Below are 17,918 nucleotides of genomic sequence, written 5' to 3'. Positions count from 1 at the left end.
CTTAAGTGACTTGGCGAGGGGCGGGGCCTAGTGGAGGCGGGCTAGGGAGGAGAGGGGCGGGCCTGGCGCGGGCATTCCCTCAATCTGATTGGTTCTCTCGCCCGTCACTCCCTTGCGCCCCCAACCCACCGCGCAGTAAAAGCCAGCCCCGCCCCGGCCCTGACGGTTTCAAGGCTGGTCTGGAAGCCGCGGTTATTGTGCCTGGGACGTCCAGTTGACCGCGGTGAGTGGCGGGTGTCCCTCAGTTGAGCTGGGGGGCGGTGTCCACCGAGTCCTGGGGCACCCCAGGGGCGGAGGGGTCGGGGAGGGCCTTTCTCGGGGTGGGATTTGCTGGACTCTGCGGCCTGGGGAGGGGTCTTCAGCCCAGGCTGGTCACCCCTCCCCCCAGAAAAATCCAACGTCTGCAACGGAGCTTGAACTTTGAAACCCTCTTCTCACTTCCTGGGACTTTTGAGGGGCGAAAGATACTGAGGGAGGTGGGCTAAATACCGCCCCCGTCCGGTTTTCTCTAAATTGTGATCAGTTTGCTTGCTTTTGGAAACGCAATTTGCAGGTAAGTTTCCTCCTGCAGGCAGAAACTTCGCCCTCCCTTCCGGGGTCTTCAGAGACACCCCTCGCCACCGTAAAGCCGCCTCCCCTCCAGATGGTTTCGCCACGGGCGTTGGAAGGGGGGTTGCCCCGGCTCCTGGCGCCCCCAACTGCTTCTGGGGAGGTCTTGGGCGAATCCTGCCCGCTTCCCTCGGGTGGGCGTGGCGGCGAGATGGCTTGAAAGTAGGAAGGCCTACCCCTTAACTGCTTTGGGGTTCTTGTCCCGGCTGGGCCTAGCAGTGGGACCTGGGGCTCTTGGAATTTTTGAAGTCCAGTCTTAGCATGCCCTGAAGTTGCTGGATGACTGGGTCTGGCCTGAAACTCCCCTTCTGGAGCCAGCGGCAAGGCAGGTCACTGACCCCCAGGGGTTTCATAGGGCGTTGACATCTGCAGTGGCCACCCTTGCTTTAACCAGTTCCAGAAAGTCATGGTGGACAGAGGGGACGGGAGGAAGCTGCCTGAGTCCTAAGTGGGACTTGGGAATCTGTCGAGGCCAGGACTTTGATGCCTGCCTACCTGGCCGCCTGCCCAGGTGAGCTCAGGCTCCGAAGGAGGTGAGAAGAATAGATTTAGGCAGTGATCACTGGGAGGAAGGTATATCTTCTCACCTGACTTCCCAGTTGGGGGATTTTTGTACCTAGCAGGAAGCTGGTTCCTGGCTGGCTGTACCCCTTTGTCCGTGGAAGCCAGAGTGCGGTGAGATGGTTTATGGAGCTCTTACTATGTGCCAGGCATGGAGCTGAGCTTCCCCGGAGCAGTGTCTCCTCCAGTCCACAGGGACTCCAGGCTCTTGTGAAACTTATACCCATTTCACAGATGTGGCAAGCAAGGCTCCTAGGGAATGCTGCCTGCCCAAACTCCTATTCCTAGTGAGTTGCCAAACTGGGATTAGAACCCACTCTGGACTGGGCACGATGACTCACGCCTGTAATCCCAGCACTTTGGGAGGCTGAGGTGGGCAGATCATTTGCGGTCAGGAGTTCGAGAACAGCCTGGTCAACATGGTGAAACCCCACCGCTACTAAAAATATGAAAATTAGCTGGACCTGGTGGCAGGCGCCTGTAATCCCAGATACTCTGGAGGCTGAGGCAGGAGAATCCCTTGAACCTGGGAGACGGAGGTTGCAGTGAGCTGAGATCGCGCCACTGCACTCCAGCCTGGGTGACAGAGCAAGACTCCATCTCAAAGAAAAAACAAAAACAAAAAGAGAACCCAATCTGGACTCCAGATCCAGTGCTCCCAAAACATCATTTTGCTGAGTTCTGCTTAGGGGACATCAAAGCAAGGCCACCAGGAGGCGGGGCCTCATTCCTCTGGAAAAGATGCTCAGAGTCAAGGCCACAGGTTCTTAGGCTCACACCAGAATTCCCCGGGAAAGCAGCCCATAAGGCAGGCATGACCTTTAGCCACATTTTTTTTTGAGATGGAGTCTTCCTCTGTTACCCAGGCTGGAGTGCAGTGGTGCGGTCTTGCCTCGCTGCAACCTCTGCCTCCCAGGTTCAAGCAATTCTCCTGCCTCAGCCTCCCAAGTAGCTGGTACCTGCCAAGTAGCTGGTGCCTGCCACCATACCCGCGCCTAATTTTCGTAATTTTGTATGTAATTTTGTATATTTAGAGATGGGGTTTCACTATGTTGGCCAGGCTGGTCTCGAACTCCTGACCTAGTGATCCACTCTCCTCAGCCTCCCAAAGTGCTGGGATTACAGGCCTGTGCCCGACCCTTTATCCTCATATTACAGGTGAGATGACCGAGGCCAGAGAAGGGGAAGGTGCCTTGCTCCAGGGAGCACAGCATAGGTGGAGCTGGGACTCCTGGCTTTCCCCTGAGAACCTCATCTGATGATGGTGTCCCTGCTTTATCTCACTTGTCCAGGAAAACGGAGTTGTGGCTTCATCCCACTTGCATAGACTCACCTGGGGAGCCCCGTCCTCCCCATACCCCTGACCTGGGCTTCATAGCTCTGCAGTGCAGGCAGGCATGTTATCTCACTTTCAAAAAAAAAGCCTGCATTTTGACTGGGTGCGGTGGCTCACGCCTGTAATTCTAGCAGTTTGGGAGGCCAAGGGGGGCAGATCCCTTGAGCTCAGGAGTTCAAGACCAACCTGGGCAATATGGCGAAACCCTATCTCTACTAAAAACAAAAAAACAAAAAAACAAAAAACACGTCCGAGTGCGGTGGCTCACGCCTGTAATCCCAGCACTTTGGGAGGCTGAGGCGGGTGGATCACAAGGTCAGGCACTCAAGACCAGCCTGACCAACATAGTGAAACCCCATCTCTACTAAAACTACAAAAAATTAGCCGGACGCGGTGGTGCATGCCTGTAATCCCAGCTACTCGGGAGGCTGGGGCAGGAGAATCGCTTGAACCTGGGAGGTGGAGGTTGCAGTGAGCTGAAATCACGCCACTGCACTCCAGCCTGGGCGACAGAGCAAGACTCCCTGTCAAAAAAAAAAAACCACACACACACCCCCCCCCCAACACACACACACACACAAATTAGCCAGGTGTGATAAATTAGCCAGGTGTGATAGTGCGTGCCTGTAGTCCCAGCTACTTACAAGATCAAGGTGGGAGAATCTCTTTGAGCGTAGGAGGCAGAGGTTGCAGTGAGCCAAGATCGCACCACTACACTGCAGCCTGGGCAACAGAGTGGAAATCCATCTCGAAAAAGAAAAAAATAGTTTGCCCTATTTAACACATTTTATCCCTTGACTAGATCTTTGTCCATGTCATGTCAGTTACATTTAGTCTTTTGTCTTTTGTTTTCTTTCTTTCTTTTTTTTTTTTTTTTTTTTTTGAGATGGAGTCTTGCTCTGTCACCCAGGCTGGAGTGCACTGGTGAGATATCAGGTCACTGCAACCTCCACCTCCTGGGTTCAAGTGATTCTCCTGCCTCAGCCTCCTGAGTAGCTGGGATAACTAAACATGGAGGTGTGCACCACCACACCTGGCTAGTTTTTGTATTTTTAGTAGAGACAGGGTTTCGCCATGTTGGCCAGGCTGGTCTCCACCTCCTGACCTCAGGTGATCCTCCCGCCTCGGCCTCCCAAAGTGCTGGGATTACAGGTGTGAGCAACCACATTCAGCCCATGTCAGTTACATTTAAATCTCATTCTTTTTTTTTTTTTGAGACAGAGTCTCGCTCTTGTCACCCAGGCTGGAGCGCAGTGGTGCAATCTTGGCTCACTGCAACCTCCGCTTCCCAGATTCCAGCAATTCTTCTGCCTCAGCCTCCCGAGTAGCTGGGATTACAGGCATTCTCCACCACACCTGTCTAATTTTGTATTTTTAGTAGAGATGGGGTTTCTCCATGTTGGTCAGGCTGGTCTTGAACTCCTCACCTCAGGTGATCCACCTGCCTCAGCCTCCCAAAGTGCTGGGATTACAGGCGTGAGCCACCATGCCCGGCCTTTAAATCTCATTCTTTAGCCACTGCATTGGGATACACTTGTTTTTGTTTTTGGTTTTGGTTTTGTTTTTTGAGATGGAGTCTCACTCTGTTGTACAGGCCGGAGTGCAGTGGCACGATCTCAGCTCACTGCAATCTCCGCTTCCCAGGTTCAAGCAATTCTCCTAACTCACCCTCCTGAGTAGCTGGGAGTACGGGTGCCCACCACCATGCCTGGCTAATGTTTATATTTTTAGCAGAGACAGGGTTTCACCATGTTGGTCAGGCTGGTCTCGAACTCCTGACCTCAGGTGATCCGCCCGCCTCGGCCTCCTGAAGTGCCAGGATTCCAGGCGTGAGCCGCTGTGTCTGGCCACACTTGTTGTTGTCTTATTCCCCTTTCGCTCGGCATCCAGGTTGTTTCCAGTGTCATGTTGTGGCCAGTAAGTCCACACAGCTCTGCCCATGCGGAAACACAGGTGTGGGATCTTCCCCGAAGTGAGGTTTCTGGGTCAAGGGGAAGATGGCTCTTGGAACTTGACAGCTATTGGCAAATTGTCCTCTACAGAGGTTTTAGGTCATACCTGGCTTCCTGGAGAACAGGTGAGCCCTGGAAGGGACTGTTCCCAAGCCTTGCTTCCTGACGTGTATCCCAGGGACCAGCTGTATCAACACTGCCTGGGAGCCTTTTAGAAATGCAGGGTCAGGGCTGGGCGCAGTGGCTCAAGCCTATAATCCCAGCACTTTGGGAGGCCGAGACGGGTGAATCACGAGGTCGGGAGATCAAGACCATCCTGGATAACATGGTGAAACCCCGTCTCTACTAAAAAATACAAAAAACTGGGGCCGGGCGCGGTGGCTCAAGCCTGTAATCCCAGCACTTTGGGAGGCCGAGACGGGTGGATCACGAGGTCAGGAGATCGAGACCATCCTGGATAACATGGTGAAACCCCGTCTCTACTAAGAAATACAAAAAACTAGCCGGGCGAGGTGGCGGGCGCCTGTAGTCCCAGCTACTCGGGAGGCTGAGGCCGGAGAATGGCGTTAACCCGGGAGGCGGAGCTTGCAGTGAGCTGAGATCTGGCCACTGCACTCCAGCCTGGGCTACAGAGCGAGACTCCGTCTCAAAAAAAAAAAAAAAAAAATACAAAAAATTGGCCAGGTGTGGTGACACGCGCCTGTAGTCCCAGCTACTCAGGAGGCTGAGACAGGGGAATTGCTTGAACCTGGGAGGTGGAGGTTGCAGTGAGCCGGGATCGTGCTACTGCACTGCAGCTTGGTAACAGAGCAAGACTCTGTCTCAGAAAAAAAAAAAAAAAAGGATACCATCTCTACCCAAAAAGAAAAAATTAACTAGGTGTGGTGGTGTGTGCCTATAGTCCTAGTTACTTGGGAGGCTGAGGCAGGAGGTTCCCTTAAGGCCAGGAGTTGGAGGCTGCAGTGAGCTGTGATTGCACCACCGTACTCCAGCCTGGGTGACAGAGCAAGATCCTGTCTTTAACAAAAAAAAAAGAAAGGGTCGGGTGTGGTGGCTCACACCTGTAATCCCAGCACTTTGGGAGGTCAAGGTGGGTGGAACACGAGGTCAGGAGTTCGAGACCAGCCAGGCCAATATGATGAAACCCCGTCTCTACTAAAAGTACAAAAATTAGCTGGGCATGGTGGTGGGTGCCTGTAGTCCCAGCTACTCAGGAGGCTGAGGCAGGAGAATCGCTTGAAACCGGGAGGCGGAGGTTGCAGTGAGCCCAGATTGCCCCACTGCACTCCACCATGGGCAACAGAGTGAGACTGTCTCCAAAGAAAAGAAAGAAAGAAAAAAGAAATGGGGGGCCAGGTGAGCCCCATCCCGAAGCTTTAGAATCAGCACTTGCTGTTGAACAAAGTCCAGAGGTCACTCTTGTGCCTGCTAAGGACTGAAAGGCATGGCTGTAAGTCATGGGCAGGTATGAACCCTGTCTTCCAGCTGCAGCGTGGGCCTGGACTTTTTCTTGGAAGGTGGGGCCAAGCAGGCTGTACCTGACTGTTCCTCTCTCCACAGTGTCTGTTGCAGAGACCATGTCTGCCAACGGGGCAGAGGCTGATGGCAGCACCCAGGTGACAGCGGAAGAACCGGTACAGCAGGTGAGGAAGGGCCAGGACCAGGGACTGCCCCGACCCTGTGATTCCTGTGCAACGAGGCTTCCCACACCAGGGTGCCCTGGCAGGGAGCCAGGGATATGCCGGCAGCCCACGGAGCCAGAGAGGTTTATTCCTCGGTGGGGTACAGACCACTCACTGGTGTCCCCAGTTGGGAGCAGGGGAATCTCAAAGGCCCTTGGAGGGCCTGAGGGGTCAGGGTTCTGTCTGAAACTACCTGCCCTCCACAACCGCTAAGCCAAATCTTCCTCACCTCCGAAGTCTCTCTCAGGGACCTCCTAGGAAGCCAGTTTCTATTCCAGATCTCTCATCCGTAGGTTATTTTACTAGGAAGCCAGTTTCTATTCCAGATCTCTCATCCGTAGGTTATTTTACTAGGAAGCCAGTTTCTATTCCAGATCTCTCATCCGTAGGTTATTTTACTAGGAAGCCAGTTTCTATTCCAGATCTCTCATCCGTAGGTTATTTTACTAGGAAGCCAGTTTCTATTCCAGATCTCTCATCCGTAGGTTATTTTACTAGGAAGCCAGTTTCTATTCCAGATCTCTCATCCGTAGGTTATTTTACTAGGAAGCCAGTTTCTATTCCAGATCTCTCATCCGTAGGTTATTTTACTAGGAAGCCAGTTTCTATTCCAGATCTCTCATCCGTAGGTTATTTTACTAGGAAGCCAGTTTCTATTCCAGATCTCTCATCCATAGGTTATTTTATTTTACATACATATTTTTTGAGATGGAGTCTTGTTCTGTCACCCAGCCTGGAGTGCAGTGGTGACATTTTGGCTCACTACAACCTCTGCCTCCCAAATTCAAGTGATTCTCCTGCCTCAGCCTCCCGAGTAGCTGGGGTAACAGGCGTGCGCCACCACGCCCGGCGAATTTTTGTATTTTTAATAGAGACGGAGTTTCACCATATTGGCCAGGCTAGTCTCGAACTCCTGACCCGAAGTGACCAGCCCGCCTCGATCTCCCAAAGTGCTCGGGTTACAGGCGTGAGCCGCTGCACCTGGCCCCAAAGATAATTAAAATTAAAAAATCAAGTGGTACGCTGGATGTGACCCATGGGCTATAGTCTGCAGCCCCCAGTTTAGACCCTAACTGCCATGAGAATGGGACTCCTGTCCCTTATCACCACCTGGCACATCGCTGGAATAAAGTGCAGGCTCATGTAACTAGGCTGTGTTAAAGGAAGCACGCGGGCCGGGCGCAGTGGCTCACGCCTGTCATCCCAACACTTTGGGAGGCTGAGGTGGGCGAATCATGAGGTCAGGAGTTCAAGACCAGCCTGGCCAACATGGTGAAACCCCGTCTCTACTAAAAATACAAAAACAATTAGCTGGGCATGGTGGCGCCTGTCATCCCAGCTACTCAGGAGGACGAGGCAGGAGAATCGCTTGAACCCGGGAGGTGGAGGTTGCAGCGAGCCGAGGTCACGCCAGTGCACTCCAGCCCTGGTGACAGTGCAAGACTCCGTTTCAAAAAAATAAATAAATAAAAGGAAGCATGTGGCGAAACCCCAAGGTTCCTGACTTGTGCAACCACCTGGATGCAAAGTGCGGGTAAACTGAGCCGTTTCACTGGCCATGAGTGAGAGCAAAACTGCAGGGCACCCTGAGTTTCTGGCTGAGCCCCCCATCCTCCCCCGCCCAGTTTGCCTGAGCCACTTCTCTCTCATAGCCCAGTGTGGTGGACCGCGTGGCCAGCATGCCTCTCATCAGCTCCACCTGCGACATGGTGTCCGCAGCCTATGCCTCCACCAAGGAGAGCTACCCGCACGTCAAGACCGTCTGCGACGCGGCAGAGAAGGGAGTGAGGACCCTCACGGCGGCCGCTGTCAGCGGGGCTCAGCCAATCCTCTCCAAGCTGGAGCCCCAGAGTGGGTGAAGTCCCAGAGGGCCCTGAATCCCCCTCCTGGCACTTTCCCTGGGTGGGGAGTAGGGGGGTCTACCCAGCTCTTGGTGCCGTCCCCCGAACAATTACGAGGTGACCTTCCACCAGTCACATTTGCGTCTTACTTAATTTCTTTCGGCAGTTGCATCAGCCAGCGAGTACGCCCACAGGGGGCTGGACAAGTTGGAGGAGAACCTCCCCATCCTGCAGCAGCCCACGGAGAAGGTAACGATGTCCGCCCTCGGGGGCTCTGCCGAGACAGGGACCTACCTGGGTATGGAGTGCGCTGGTCCCAGCTTAACTAGACAGGCTTGATGGCATCCTCCCTGCTCCTTCTCCTGTCGGTTCCCATCCCCACCCCGAATGCACTCCCCACAGGGCAGCTGGAGGGATCATTGCAAAGCCAGCCAGATTACAGGTGCCCGCCACCACACCCGGCTAGTTTTTGTATTTTTAGTAGAGATGGAGTTTCACCATGTTGGCCAGGCTGGTCCCGAACTCCTGACCTCAGGTGATCCACCCACCTCGGCGTCCCAAAGTGCTGGGATCACAGGAATGAGCCACAGTGCCCAGCCTACTTGTTTTTATAATAAAGTTTTATTGGCACACAGCCATGACCATTTATTTACATATTGTCTACGACTGCTTTCACCCTACAATGGCAAGGTTGAGTAGTTGCGACAGAGACTGTGACCCACAGTACTGAAAATCTTAGTTATGTGGCCCTTTACCCAGAATGTTGACATCCCTATAACTGTTTTATTAGTCAGAAAAGCTTGGAGGCAGGAAAGTCAAAACATCAAAACACCATGTTCCTGGCCGGGTGCGGTGGCTCATGCCCGTAATCCCAGCAGTTTGGGAGGCCAAGGCGGGCGGATCACCTGAAGTTGGGAGTTCGAGACCAGCCTGTCCAACATGGAGAAACCCTATCCCTACTAAAAATACAAAATTAGCCAGGCGTGGTGGCGGGTGCCTGTAATCCCAGCTACTTGGGAGGCCGAGGCAGGAGAATCGCTTGAACCCGGGAGGCAGAGGTTGCGGTGATCTGAGATCATGCCATTGCACTCTAGCCTGGGCAACGAGAGTGAAACTCTGTCTCAAAGAAAACAAAAACAAAAACAAAACACCTTGCTCTGGCCAGGCGCGGTGGCTCACGCCTGTAATCCCAGTACTTTGGGAGGCCAAGGTGGGCAGATCACAAGGTCAGGAGATCGAGACCATCCTGGCAAACACGGTGAAGCCCCATCTCTACTAAAACTTCAAAAAAAAAAAGAAAAATTAGCTTGGCGTGGTGGCGTGCACCTGTAGTCCCAGTTACTTGGGAGGCTAAGGCAGGAGAATCACTTGAACCCAGGAGACAGAGGTTGCAGAGAGCCCAAACTGCGCCACTACACTCCAGCCTGGGTGACAGAGCGAGACTCTGTCTCAAAAAAAAATAAACAAAAACACCATGTTCTAAATTGTGTCCTGCCCCTCAGCAGCTGAGTGGCCCTCACACAAGTTACTTTGCCTCTGTGGGCCTCACTGTCTGTCTTTTTTTTTTTTTTTTTTTTTTTTTTTGAGATGGAATTTTGCTCTTGTTGCCCAGGCTGGAGTGCACTGGTACAGTCTCAGCTCACTGCAACCTCTGCCTCCTGGGTTCAAGCGATTCTCCTGCCTCAGCCTCCCAAGTAACTGGGACTACAGGTGCACGCCACCACACCTGGCCAATTTTTGTATTTTTAGTAGAGATGGGGTTTCACCATGTTGGTCAGGCTGGTCTTGAACTCCTGACCTCAGGTGATCCACCTACCTTGGCCTCCCAAAGTCTTAAGATTACAGACATGAGCCACAACACCCAGCCTGGGCCCTACTTTCTTTTCCACAGAAAGGCGATGCTGACCTGGTGTTAACACCTGAAGGCCTAGAACTGCACATGGCTTGTATCAAATGTTGGCTCTTAACATTTAAAATAAAATAAATTTTTTTTTTGTGACAGGTTCTCGCTCTGTCACCCAGGGTGGAGTGCAGCCTTGAACTGCTGAGCTCAAGCAAGCCTCCCATCTCAGCCTCCCAAGTAGCTGGGACCACAGGCACACATCACCATGCCTGGCTATGTTTAATTTTTTGTAGATGTGTGTTTTCACCATGTTGCCCAGGCTGTTCTCAAACTCCTGTTCTCAACAGATCCTCCCGCCTCAGCCTCCTGAGTAGCTGGGACTATAGGTGCATCCACCACGCCTGGCTAATTTTTGTACTTTTTGTCAAGACGGAGTCTCGCCATATTGCCCAGGCTGGTCTCCAACTCTTGGGCTCAAGCAATCCTCCCGCCTCAGCCCCACAAAGTGCTAGAATTATAGGAGTGCGCCACTGTCCCTACCTGTTTCCCTTAATCACCGCTTTTTAAAGACTCTGTCTCCAAATACAGTCACATTCTTACCCCTGGGGATCAGGATTTCAGCATATGAATTTGGGGTTGAGGGGGCCGGGCCATAATTTGACCTATAATAGCCTGGGATGAAGAAATGAGGCACAGACCAGGCGCGGTGGTTCACGCCTTAATCCCAGCCCTTTGGGAGGCCGAAGTGGGCAGATCACTTGAGGTCAGGAGTTCGAGACCAACCTGGCCAACATAGCAAAACCCCGTGTCTACTAAAAATACAAAACTTAGCCAGGTGTGGTGGTGAGTGCTTATAATCCCAGCTACTCCGGAGGCTGAAGCAGGAGAATCACTTGAACCCGGGAGGCAGAGGTTGCAGTGAGCCGATATCGCGCCACCGTGCTCCAGCCTGGGCAACAGAGCAAGGCTGTGTCTCAAAAAAAAAAACAAAAACAAAACACCCTCCTTCAGATAAGTGTGAAGCTTAATCGGTTATTGTTTGTGTCCCTAGGGCACAGGCCGCCTGCTTTGTGTCTGTGTCCAGTGCTCAGCGGGCAGCCTGGCACAGGGTAGATGCTTATTTTTTTTAGTGTTTTGAGATGGAGTTTCACTCTTGTTGCCCAGGCTGGAGTGCAATGGTGCGATCTCAGCTCACTGCAACCTCTGCCTCCCGGGTTCAAGCGATTCTCCTGCCTCAGCCCTCCCGAGTAGCTGGGATTACAGACATGCACCACCACGCCTGGGTAATTTTGTATTTTTAGTACAGACGGGGTTTCTCCATGTTGGTCAGGCTGGTCTCGAACTCTCGACCTCAGGTGATCGGCTGCCTCTGCCTCCCAAGGTGCTGGGATTACAGGGGTGAGCCACCACCCCAGCAGGTAGATGCTTATTAAGTATTCAGGGGCTCCATGTCCGCTTCGGCCCAGTGGTTACAGAAGGGCCACCCTCAGGCACCACCTGCTTGCGTCTGGGCCTCTAGCATCAGAAATAGGTGCTCCCTGGGTTGGAGGCAGGACAAGCCAGCCCACATCCCAGCATCCTAGGACTTTCCCTGAGACCGCCTACAGGGACAGGCAGCTCATTCATCCACTCGATATTGAGTGCCTACTGTATGCCGGGGGGCTCTGCTGTCCCATCATGGTCACACTTCTTTCCTCCCATTTATGCGGAAATGACCTTAGCTGGGAAACAGCAGAGCGGGTGTCAATTTGCACCCTTTTTTTTTTTTTTTTTTTGAGACAAGGTCTTGCTCTGTTGCCCAGGCTAGAGTGCAGTGGCATGATCTCGGCTCACTACAGCCTCGACCTCCTAGACTTCGGCAATCCTCCCAGCTCTCAGCTTCCTGAGAAGCTGGGACTACAGGTGTGCACCACCAGACCCGGCTAATTTTTTAGTTTTTTTGTAGGGGTGGGGCTTTGCTGTATTGCCCAGGCTGGTCTCTCTAACTCCTGGGCTAGCCGGGCACGGTGGCTCATCCTCTAATCGCAGCACTTTGGGAGGCTGAGGCGGGTGGATCACGAGATCAGGACAACAGAGCGAGACTCCGTCTCAGAAACAAAACAAAAAACAAACTCCTGGGCTCAAGCAATCCTCCCGCCTGCCTTGGCTTCCCAAAGTGCTGCAGTTACAGTTGTAAGCCACTGTGCCCAGCCATGCCTGCAGCTTATCAGCAAAGGCCAATAGTGGGCTTGGCTGAGGGGGATGGAAACTGCCGAGCTCACAGGAAGGTGGCGAAATGTCAGCCAGGAGCCCCCATCGTAGGGCCAAACCCTTGCATTCCCTTTCTCTCCCACTGATACCGTGGGAGGCCAACGGTCCTTGTGTTTACAGAAGGGATAAGCTCAGGGTGAATTCTTCAAGGTCGTTGAACGGAGCAGCAGCTGGGAGCTTTTTTCTTTTTCTTTTTTTTTTTTTTTGAGATGGAGTCTCGCTCTGTTGCCCAGGCTGGAATGCAGTGGCGTGATCTCAGCCCACTGGAAACTCTGCCTCCTGGGTTCAAGTGATCTTCCTGCCTCAGCCTCCCGAGTAGCTGGGATTACAGGTGCCCGCCACCATGCCCAGCAAATTTTTGTATTTATAGTAGAGAGGGGTTTCTCCATGTTGGCCAGTCTGGTCTCGAACTCCTGACCTCAGGTGATCCAGCTGCCTCGGCCTCCCAAAGTGCTGGGATTATAGCGTGAGTCACCGTGCCTGGCCAATTTTTGTATGCTTTGTAGAGGTGAGGTCTTACTGTGTTGCCCAGGCTGGTCTCACACTTCTGGGCCCAAGCGATCCTCCCACCTCAGCCTCCCAAAGTGCTGGGATTGACAGGTGCGAGCCACCATGCCTGGCCTGCTGTGAGCTCTTGACTTTTTGAGAGGCGCAATATATCCTCTCAGTTCTGGGCCCTGTGAGTTTTTTCCCCCTTTGCAAAGAGGTGACTTTCCCCAGGTTCTGGGGAATGGTGGTGTTGTCAGAGCTAGATTTTAATCTGGGTCAGTGTGAGAACGTGCATGTTCAGTGAGTGTAGTGCTGCTGTTAAAACCTGACTCTCGGGGGTGGTGGCTCAAACGCCTATAATCCCAGCACTTTGGGAGGCTGAGGCGGGCAGATCACGAGCTCAGGACATCGAGACCATTCTGGCTAACACAGTGAACCCTGTTTCTACTAAAAATACAAAAAATTAGCCAGGCGTGGCGGTGGGCGCCTGTAGTCCCAGCTGCTGGGGAGGCTGAGGCAGGAGAATCGCTTGAACACGGGAGGTGGAGGTTGCGGTGAGCCGAGATCGCGCCATTGCACTCTAGCCTGGGCAACGAGAGCAAAAACTCTGTCAAAAAAAAAAAAAAAAAAAAAAAGTCGGGCATGGTGGCTTACGCTGGCTCACATCCCAGCACTTTGGGAGACCAAGGTGGGCGGATCACGAGGTCAGGAGATCGAGACCATCCTGGCTAACACGGTGAAACCCCATCTCCACTAAAAATACAAAAAATTAGTTGGGTGTGGTGGCGAGTGCCTGTAGTCCCAGCTACTCGGGAGGCTGAGGCAGGAGAATGGTGTGAATCACTGGGAGGCGGAACTTGCAGTGAGCCAAGATCGCGCCACTGCACTCCAGCCTGGGCGACAGAGAGAGACTCCATCTCAAAAAACAAAACAGGCCGGGCGCGGTGGCTCAAGCCTATAATCCCAGCACTTTGGGAGGCCAAGACGGGCGGATCACGAGGTCAGGAGATCGAGACCATCCTGGCTAACCCAGTGAAACCCCGTCTCTACTAAAAAATACAAAAAACTAGCCGGGTGAGGTGGCAAGCGCCTGTAGTCCCAGTTACTCGGGAGTCTGAGGCAGGAGAATGGCGTAAACCCGGGAGGCAGAGCTTGCAGTGAGCTGAGATCCGGCCACTACGCTCCAGCCTGGGCGACAGAGCGAGACTCCATCTCAAAAAAAAAAAAAAAAAAAAAAAACAAAAAACAAAAACAGGCAGGGTGCAGTGGCTCATGCCTGTAATCCCAGCACTTTGGGAGGCTGAGGCGGGCAGATCACCTGAGGTCAGGAGTTCGAGACCAGCCTGACCAACATGGTGAAACCCCATCTCTACTAAAAATACAAAATTAGCTGGGCGTGGGTGCATACCTGTAATCCCAGCTACTCGGGAGACTGAGGCAGGAGAATCACTTGAACCTGGGAGGCGGAGGTTGTAGTGAGCTGAGATCATGCCATTGCACTCCAGCCTGGGCAACAAGAGTGAGACTCCATCTCAACAACAACAACAACAAAACAAACAAAGAACATGATATTAGCCAGGCGTAGTGGCAGATGCCTGTAATCCCAGCTACTTGGGAGGCTGAGGCAGGAGAACTGCTTGAACCCAGGAGACAGAGGTTGCAGTGATCTGAGATGGTGTCACTGCACTCCAGCCTGGGCAACAGGGCAAGACCCTGTCTCTAAAGAAGGAAGGGAAGGGAAGGGATGGGAAGAAGGAAGGGAAGGGAAGAGGAAGAAAAGAAGGAAGGAAAGGGAAGGAAAGAAACGAGGCACAGAGAGGTAGAGTGACTTGCCTGAAGCCACACATCTGAGAAGCAGCAAGCTAGGGACGGAGCCTAGGTAGTCTGGCTGCAGAGTATGAGATCATGCCCATGACTCCAGACTCGGGGTCACCCGGTGGATGGCACTGCCTGCCTCCGTCTCCCTGGAAGTTGGGGTGCAGGAGAGGGGTGCCCAGGTACAGAGGGAAGGCGGAGATGCTGGGGTCACCTGATGGATGGCTCTCCCTGCCTCAGTCTTCCTGTAAGTTGGGGTGCAGGAGAGGGGTTCCCAGGTATGGAGGGAAGGCAGAAATGCTGGGGTCCCCCGGGGATGGCATTCCCCGCCTCCGTCTCCTTGGAAGTTCAGGTGCAGGGGAGGGGTGCCCAGGTATGGAGGGAAGGCAGCGATGCTGGGGTCACCTGGGGGATGGCGCTCCCCGCCTCCGTCTCCCTGGAAGTTGGGGTGTAGGGGAGGGGTGCCCAGGTATGGAGGGAAGGCAGAGATGCTGATGCTGTTGCCTCTCCTAGGTCCTGGCGGACACCAAGGAGCTTGTGTCGTCCAAGGTGTCAGGGGCCCGAGAGATGGTGTCTAGCGCCAAGGACACGGTGGCCACACGAGTATCGGAGGCAGTGGATGCGACCCGCGGTGCTGTGCAGAGTGGCGTGGACAAGACGAAGTCTGCAGTGACTGGCGGGGTCCAGTCCGTCATGGGCTCCCGCGTGGGCCAGATGGTGCTGAGTGGGGTCGACACGGTGCTGGGGAAGTCGGAGGAGTGGGTGGACAACCACCTGCCCCTTACGGACGCCGAGCTGGGTGAGTGTGGCCAGTCGGCTGCTCTGAGACCCCTCCCTGGGCCCCCTAACCGGAAGCCGCTGTTGGCCTCGTGGGGTCTGTTCCTCACTGCCGCCTTGTCCCTGCCACCTCTTCCCAGCATCTTGGAATCTCATCACCAACGCAGTCCCCCTCTGTCCTGCTCACCAGCTCCCGCCCTCACCCTCCACAGTCTCCTCCCCACAGCAGCCACCAGAGGGCGTCTGTGAGCATCTGAATCATAGCCCATCCCTCCTCTGCCCACAGCCCTCCATGGACCCTACCTCCCTTGGGGTCAAGGCCCAAGTCCTTGTCACAGCCAGCCCACAAGGTCCTGCACAACCTTCCCTGTCCTCTCCCCGCCCTCCTCCTCTTCCCCCTTCGCTCACTCTGTTCCTGCATAAATATGTGACTAAACTTGAGATCCCACTGAACCCTGGTGTTCCTGCCAGGCCAGAAATCCCACGTCAGTCATCTCGGTCATATACTTGCACTCCCTGCACTGTTTATTTGATATCCTTCTTTCTTTATTATTTATTTATTTAGAGACAGAGCCTCGCTCTGTCACCTAGGCTGGAGTGCAATGGCGTGATCTTAGCTCACTGCAACTTCCGCCTCCTGGGTTCAAGTGAGTTTTGTGCCTCATCCACCTGAGTAGCGGGGATTACAGGTGCCCGCCACCACGCTTGGCTAATTTTTTTTTTTTTTTTTTTTTTTTTTTTTTTTGAGACGGAGTCTCGCTCTGCCGCCCAGGCTGGAGTGCAGTGGCCGGATCTCAGCTCACTGCAAGCTCCGCCTCCCAGGTTCACGCCATTCTCCTGCCTCAGCCGCCCAAGTAGCTAGGACTACAGGCGCCCGCCACCTCGCCCGGCTAGTTTTTTGTATTTTTTAGTAGAGACGGGGTTTCACTGTGTTAGCCAGGATGGTCTCGATCTCCTGACCTCGTGATCCGCCCGTCTCGGCCTCCCAAAGTGCTGGGATTACAGGCTTGAGCCACCGCGCCCGGCCATAATTTTTTGTATTTTTTTTAAATTTATTTTTATTTTATTTTTATTTTTATTTATTTATTTTTTTTGAGATGGAGTCTCTCTCTGTTGCCTAGGCTGAAGTGCAGTGGCACAGTCTCGGCTCACTGCAAGCTCCGCCTCCTGGGTTCACGCCATTCTCCTGCCTCAGCCTCCTGAGTAGCTGGGACTACAGGAGCCCGCCACCATGCCCGGCTAATTTTTTGTATTTTTAGTAGAGACGGGAGACAGGGTTTCACTGTGTTAGCCAGGATGGTCTCGATCTCCTGACTTCGTGATCTGCCCATCTCAGCCCCCCAAAGTGTTGGGATTACAAGCGTGAGCCACCGTGCCTGGCTAATTTTTTGTATTTTTAGTAGAGATGGGATTTCACTATGTTGGCCAGGCTGGTCTCGAACTCCTGACCTCGTGATCCACCCACCTCGGCCTTCCAAAGTGCTGGGATTACAGGCATGAGCCACCGTACCCAACCCTTTTTTATTTGTTCGTTTTAGAAATAGAGTCTCACTCTGTTGCCCAGTCTGGAGTGCAATGGTGCGATCATAGCTCAATGCAGCCTCAAACTCCTGGGTTCAGGCGAGCCTCCCACCTCAGCCTCCTGAGTAGCTGGGACTACAAGCACACAACATCATGCCCAACTAATTTTTGTTTATTTAATTTTTTGTAAAGACGGAGTCTCCCTCTGTCATCCCGGCTGATCTGGAACTCCTCAGCTGGAGTGATCCTACTGCCTTAGCACCCCAAAGTGCCGGGATTGGGATTTTTGCAAATAAGAAGCTTAGGATAGGCCGGGCGCGGTGGCTCAAGCCTGTAATCCCAGCACTTTGGGAGGCCGAGACGGGCGGATCACAAGGTCAGGAGATCGAGACCATCCTGGCTAACACGGCGAAACCCCATCTCTACTAAAAACACAAAAAATTAGCCAGGCGAGGTGGCGGCGCCTGTGGTCCCAGCTACTCAGGAGGTTGAGGCAGGAGAATGGCGTGAACCCGAGAGGCGGAGCTTGCAGTGAGCTGAGATCTGGCCACTGCACTCCAGCCTGGGCGACAGAGCGAGACTCCGTCTCAAAAAAAAAAAAAAAAAAAAAAAAAGAAGCTTAGGATATAGGCAGGGCGCGGTGGCTTACGCCTGTAATCCCAGCACTTTGGTGAGCCGAGGTGGGCAGATCACTTGAAGTCAAGAGTTTGAGACCAGCCTGGCCAACATGGTGAAACCCAGTCTCTACTAAAAATACAAAAATTAGCCAGGCATGGTGGTGGTCATCTCTAATCCCAGCTACTCAGGAGGCAGAGGTTGCAGGGAGCCGACATTGGGCCACTGCACTCCAGCCTGGGCGGCAGAGTGAGACTCCATCTCAAAAAAAAAAAAAGTATAGGTACAGAAGGATTAAATAAATACATGCAGCCGGGCGCAGTGGCTCACAGCTGTAATCCCAGTACTTTGGGAGTGGGAGACTGAGGCAGGCGGATCACCTGAGGTCCAGAGTTCGAGACCAACCTGACCAACATAGAGAAACCCCATCTCTACTAAAAATACAAAATTAGTTGGGCGTGGTGGCGCATACCTGTAATCCCAGCTAACTCAGGAGGCTGAGGCAAGAGAATCGCTTGAACCTGGGAGGCAGAGCTTGTGGTGAGCCGAGACTGTGCCACTGCACTCCAGCCTGGGCAGCAAGAGCAAAACTCCATCTCAAAGAAAAAAAATAAAGGCCGGGCGTGG

General features: G+C 53.4%; 1 protein-coding gene across 7 annotated transcripts in view; it reads left to right on the top strand.

Moving 5' to 3' along the window:
• The first annotated feature begins 164 nt into the window (after positions 1–164).
• PLIN3 (perilipin 3) overlaps positions 165–17,918 on the top strand; it is a 31,583-nt gene continuing 13,829 nt past the window's right edge. For 5 of the 7 annotated variants that reach the window (XR_013409585.1, XM_077979504.1, XM_028838995.2 and 2 more), the window contains exons 1-5: positions 165–223; positions 6,019–6,101; positions 7,793–7,991; positions 8,148–8,230; positions 14,892–15,177. Coding sequence is in view for 6 of the 7 variants with exons in the window: in XM_077979504.1 (XP_077835630.1) it covers positions 6,036–6,101; positions 7,793–7,991; positions 8,148–8,230; positions 14,892–15,177 (634 nt within the window). In the remaining variant the exon portion in view is untranslated. Of the gene's footprint in view, positions 224–6,018; positions 6,139–7,743; positions 7,992–8,147; positions 8,231–14,891; positions 15,178–17,918 lie in introns of all 7 variants that reach the window. The other 2 variants (XM_077979505.1, XM_077979507.1) reach the window with 2 other exon arrangements.

The sequence above is a fragment of the Macaca mulatta genome, chromosome 19 (genome assembly GCF_049350105.2).
Source record: "Macaca mulatta isolate MMU2019108-1 chromosome 19, T2T-MMU8v2.0, whole genome shotgun sequence".
NCBI classification, from domain to species: domain Eukaryota; kingdom Metazoa; phylum Chordata; class Mammalia; order Primates; family Cercopithecidae; genus Macaca; species Macaca mulatta.
Note: the sequence above shows the minus strand (reverse complement) of the source record. Positions and strands in the feature narration are given on the sequence as shown.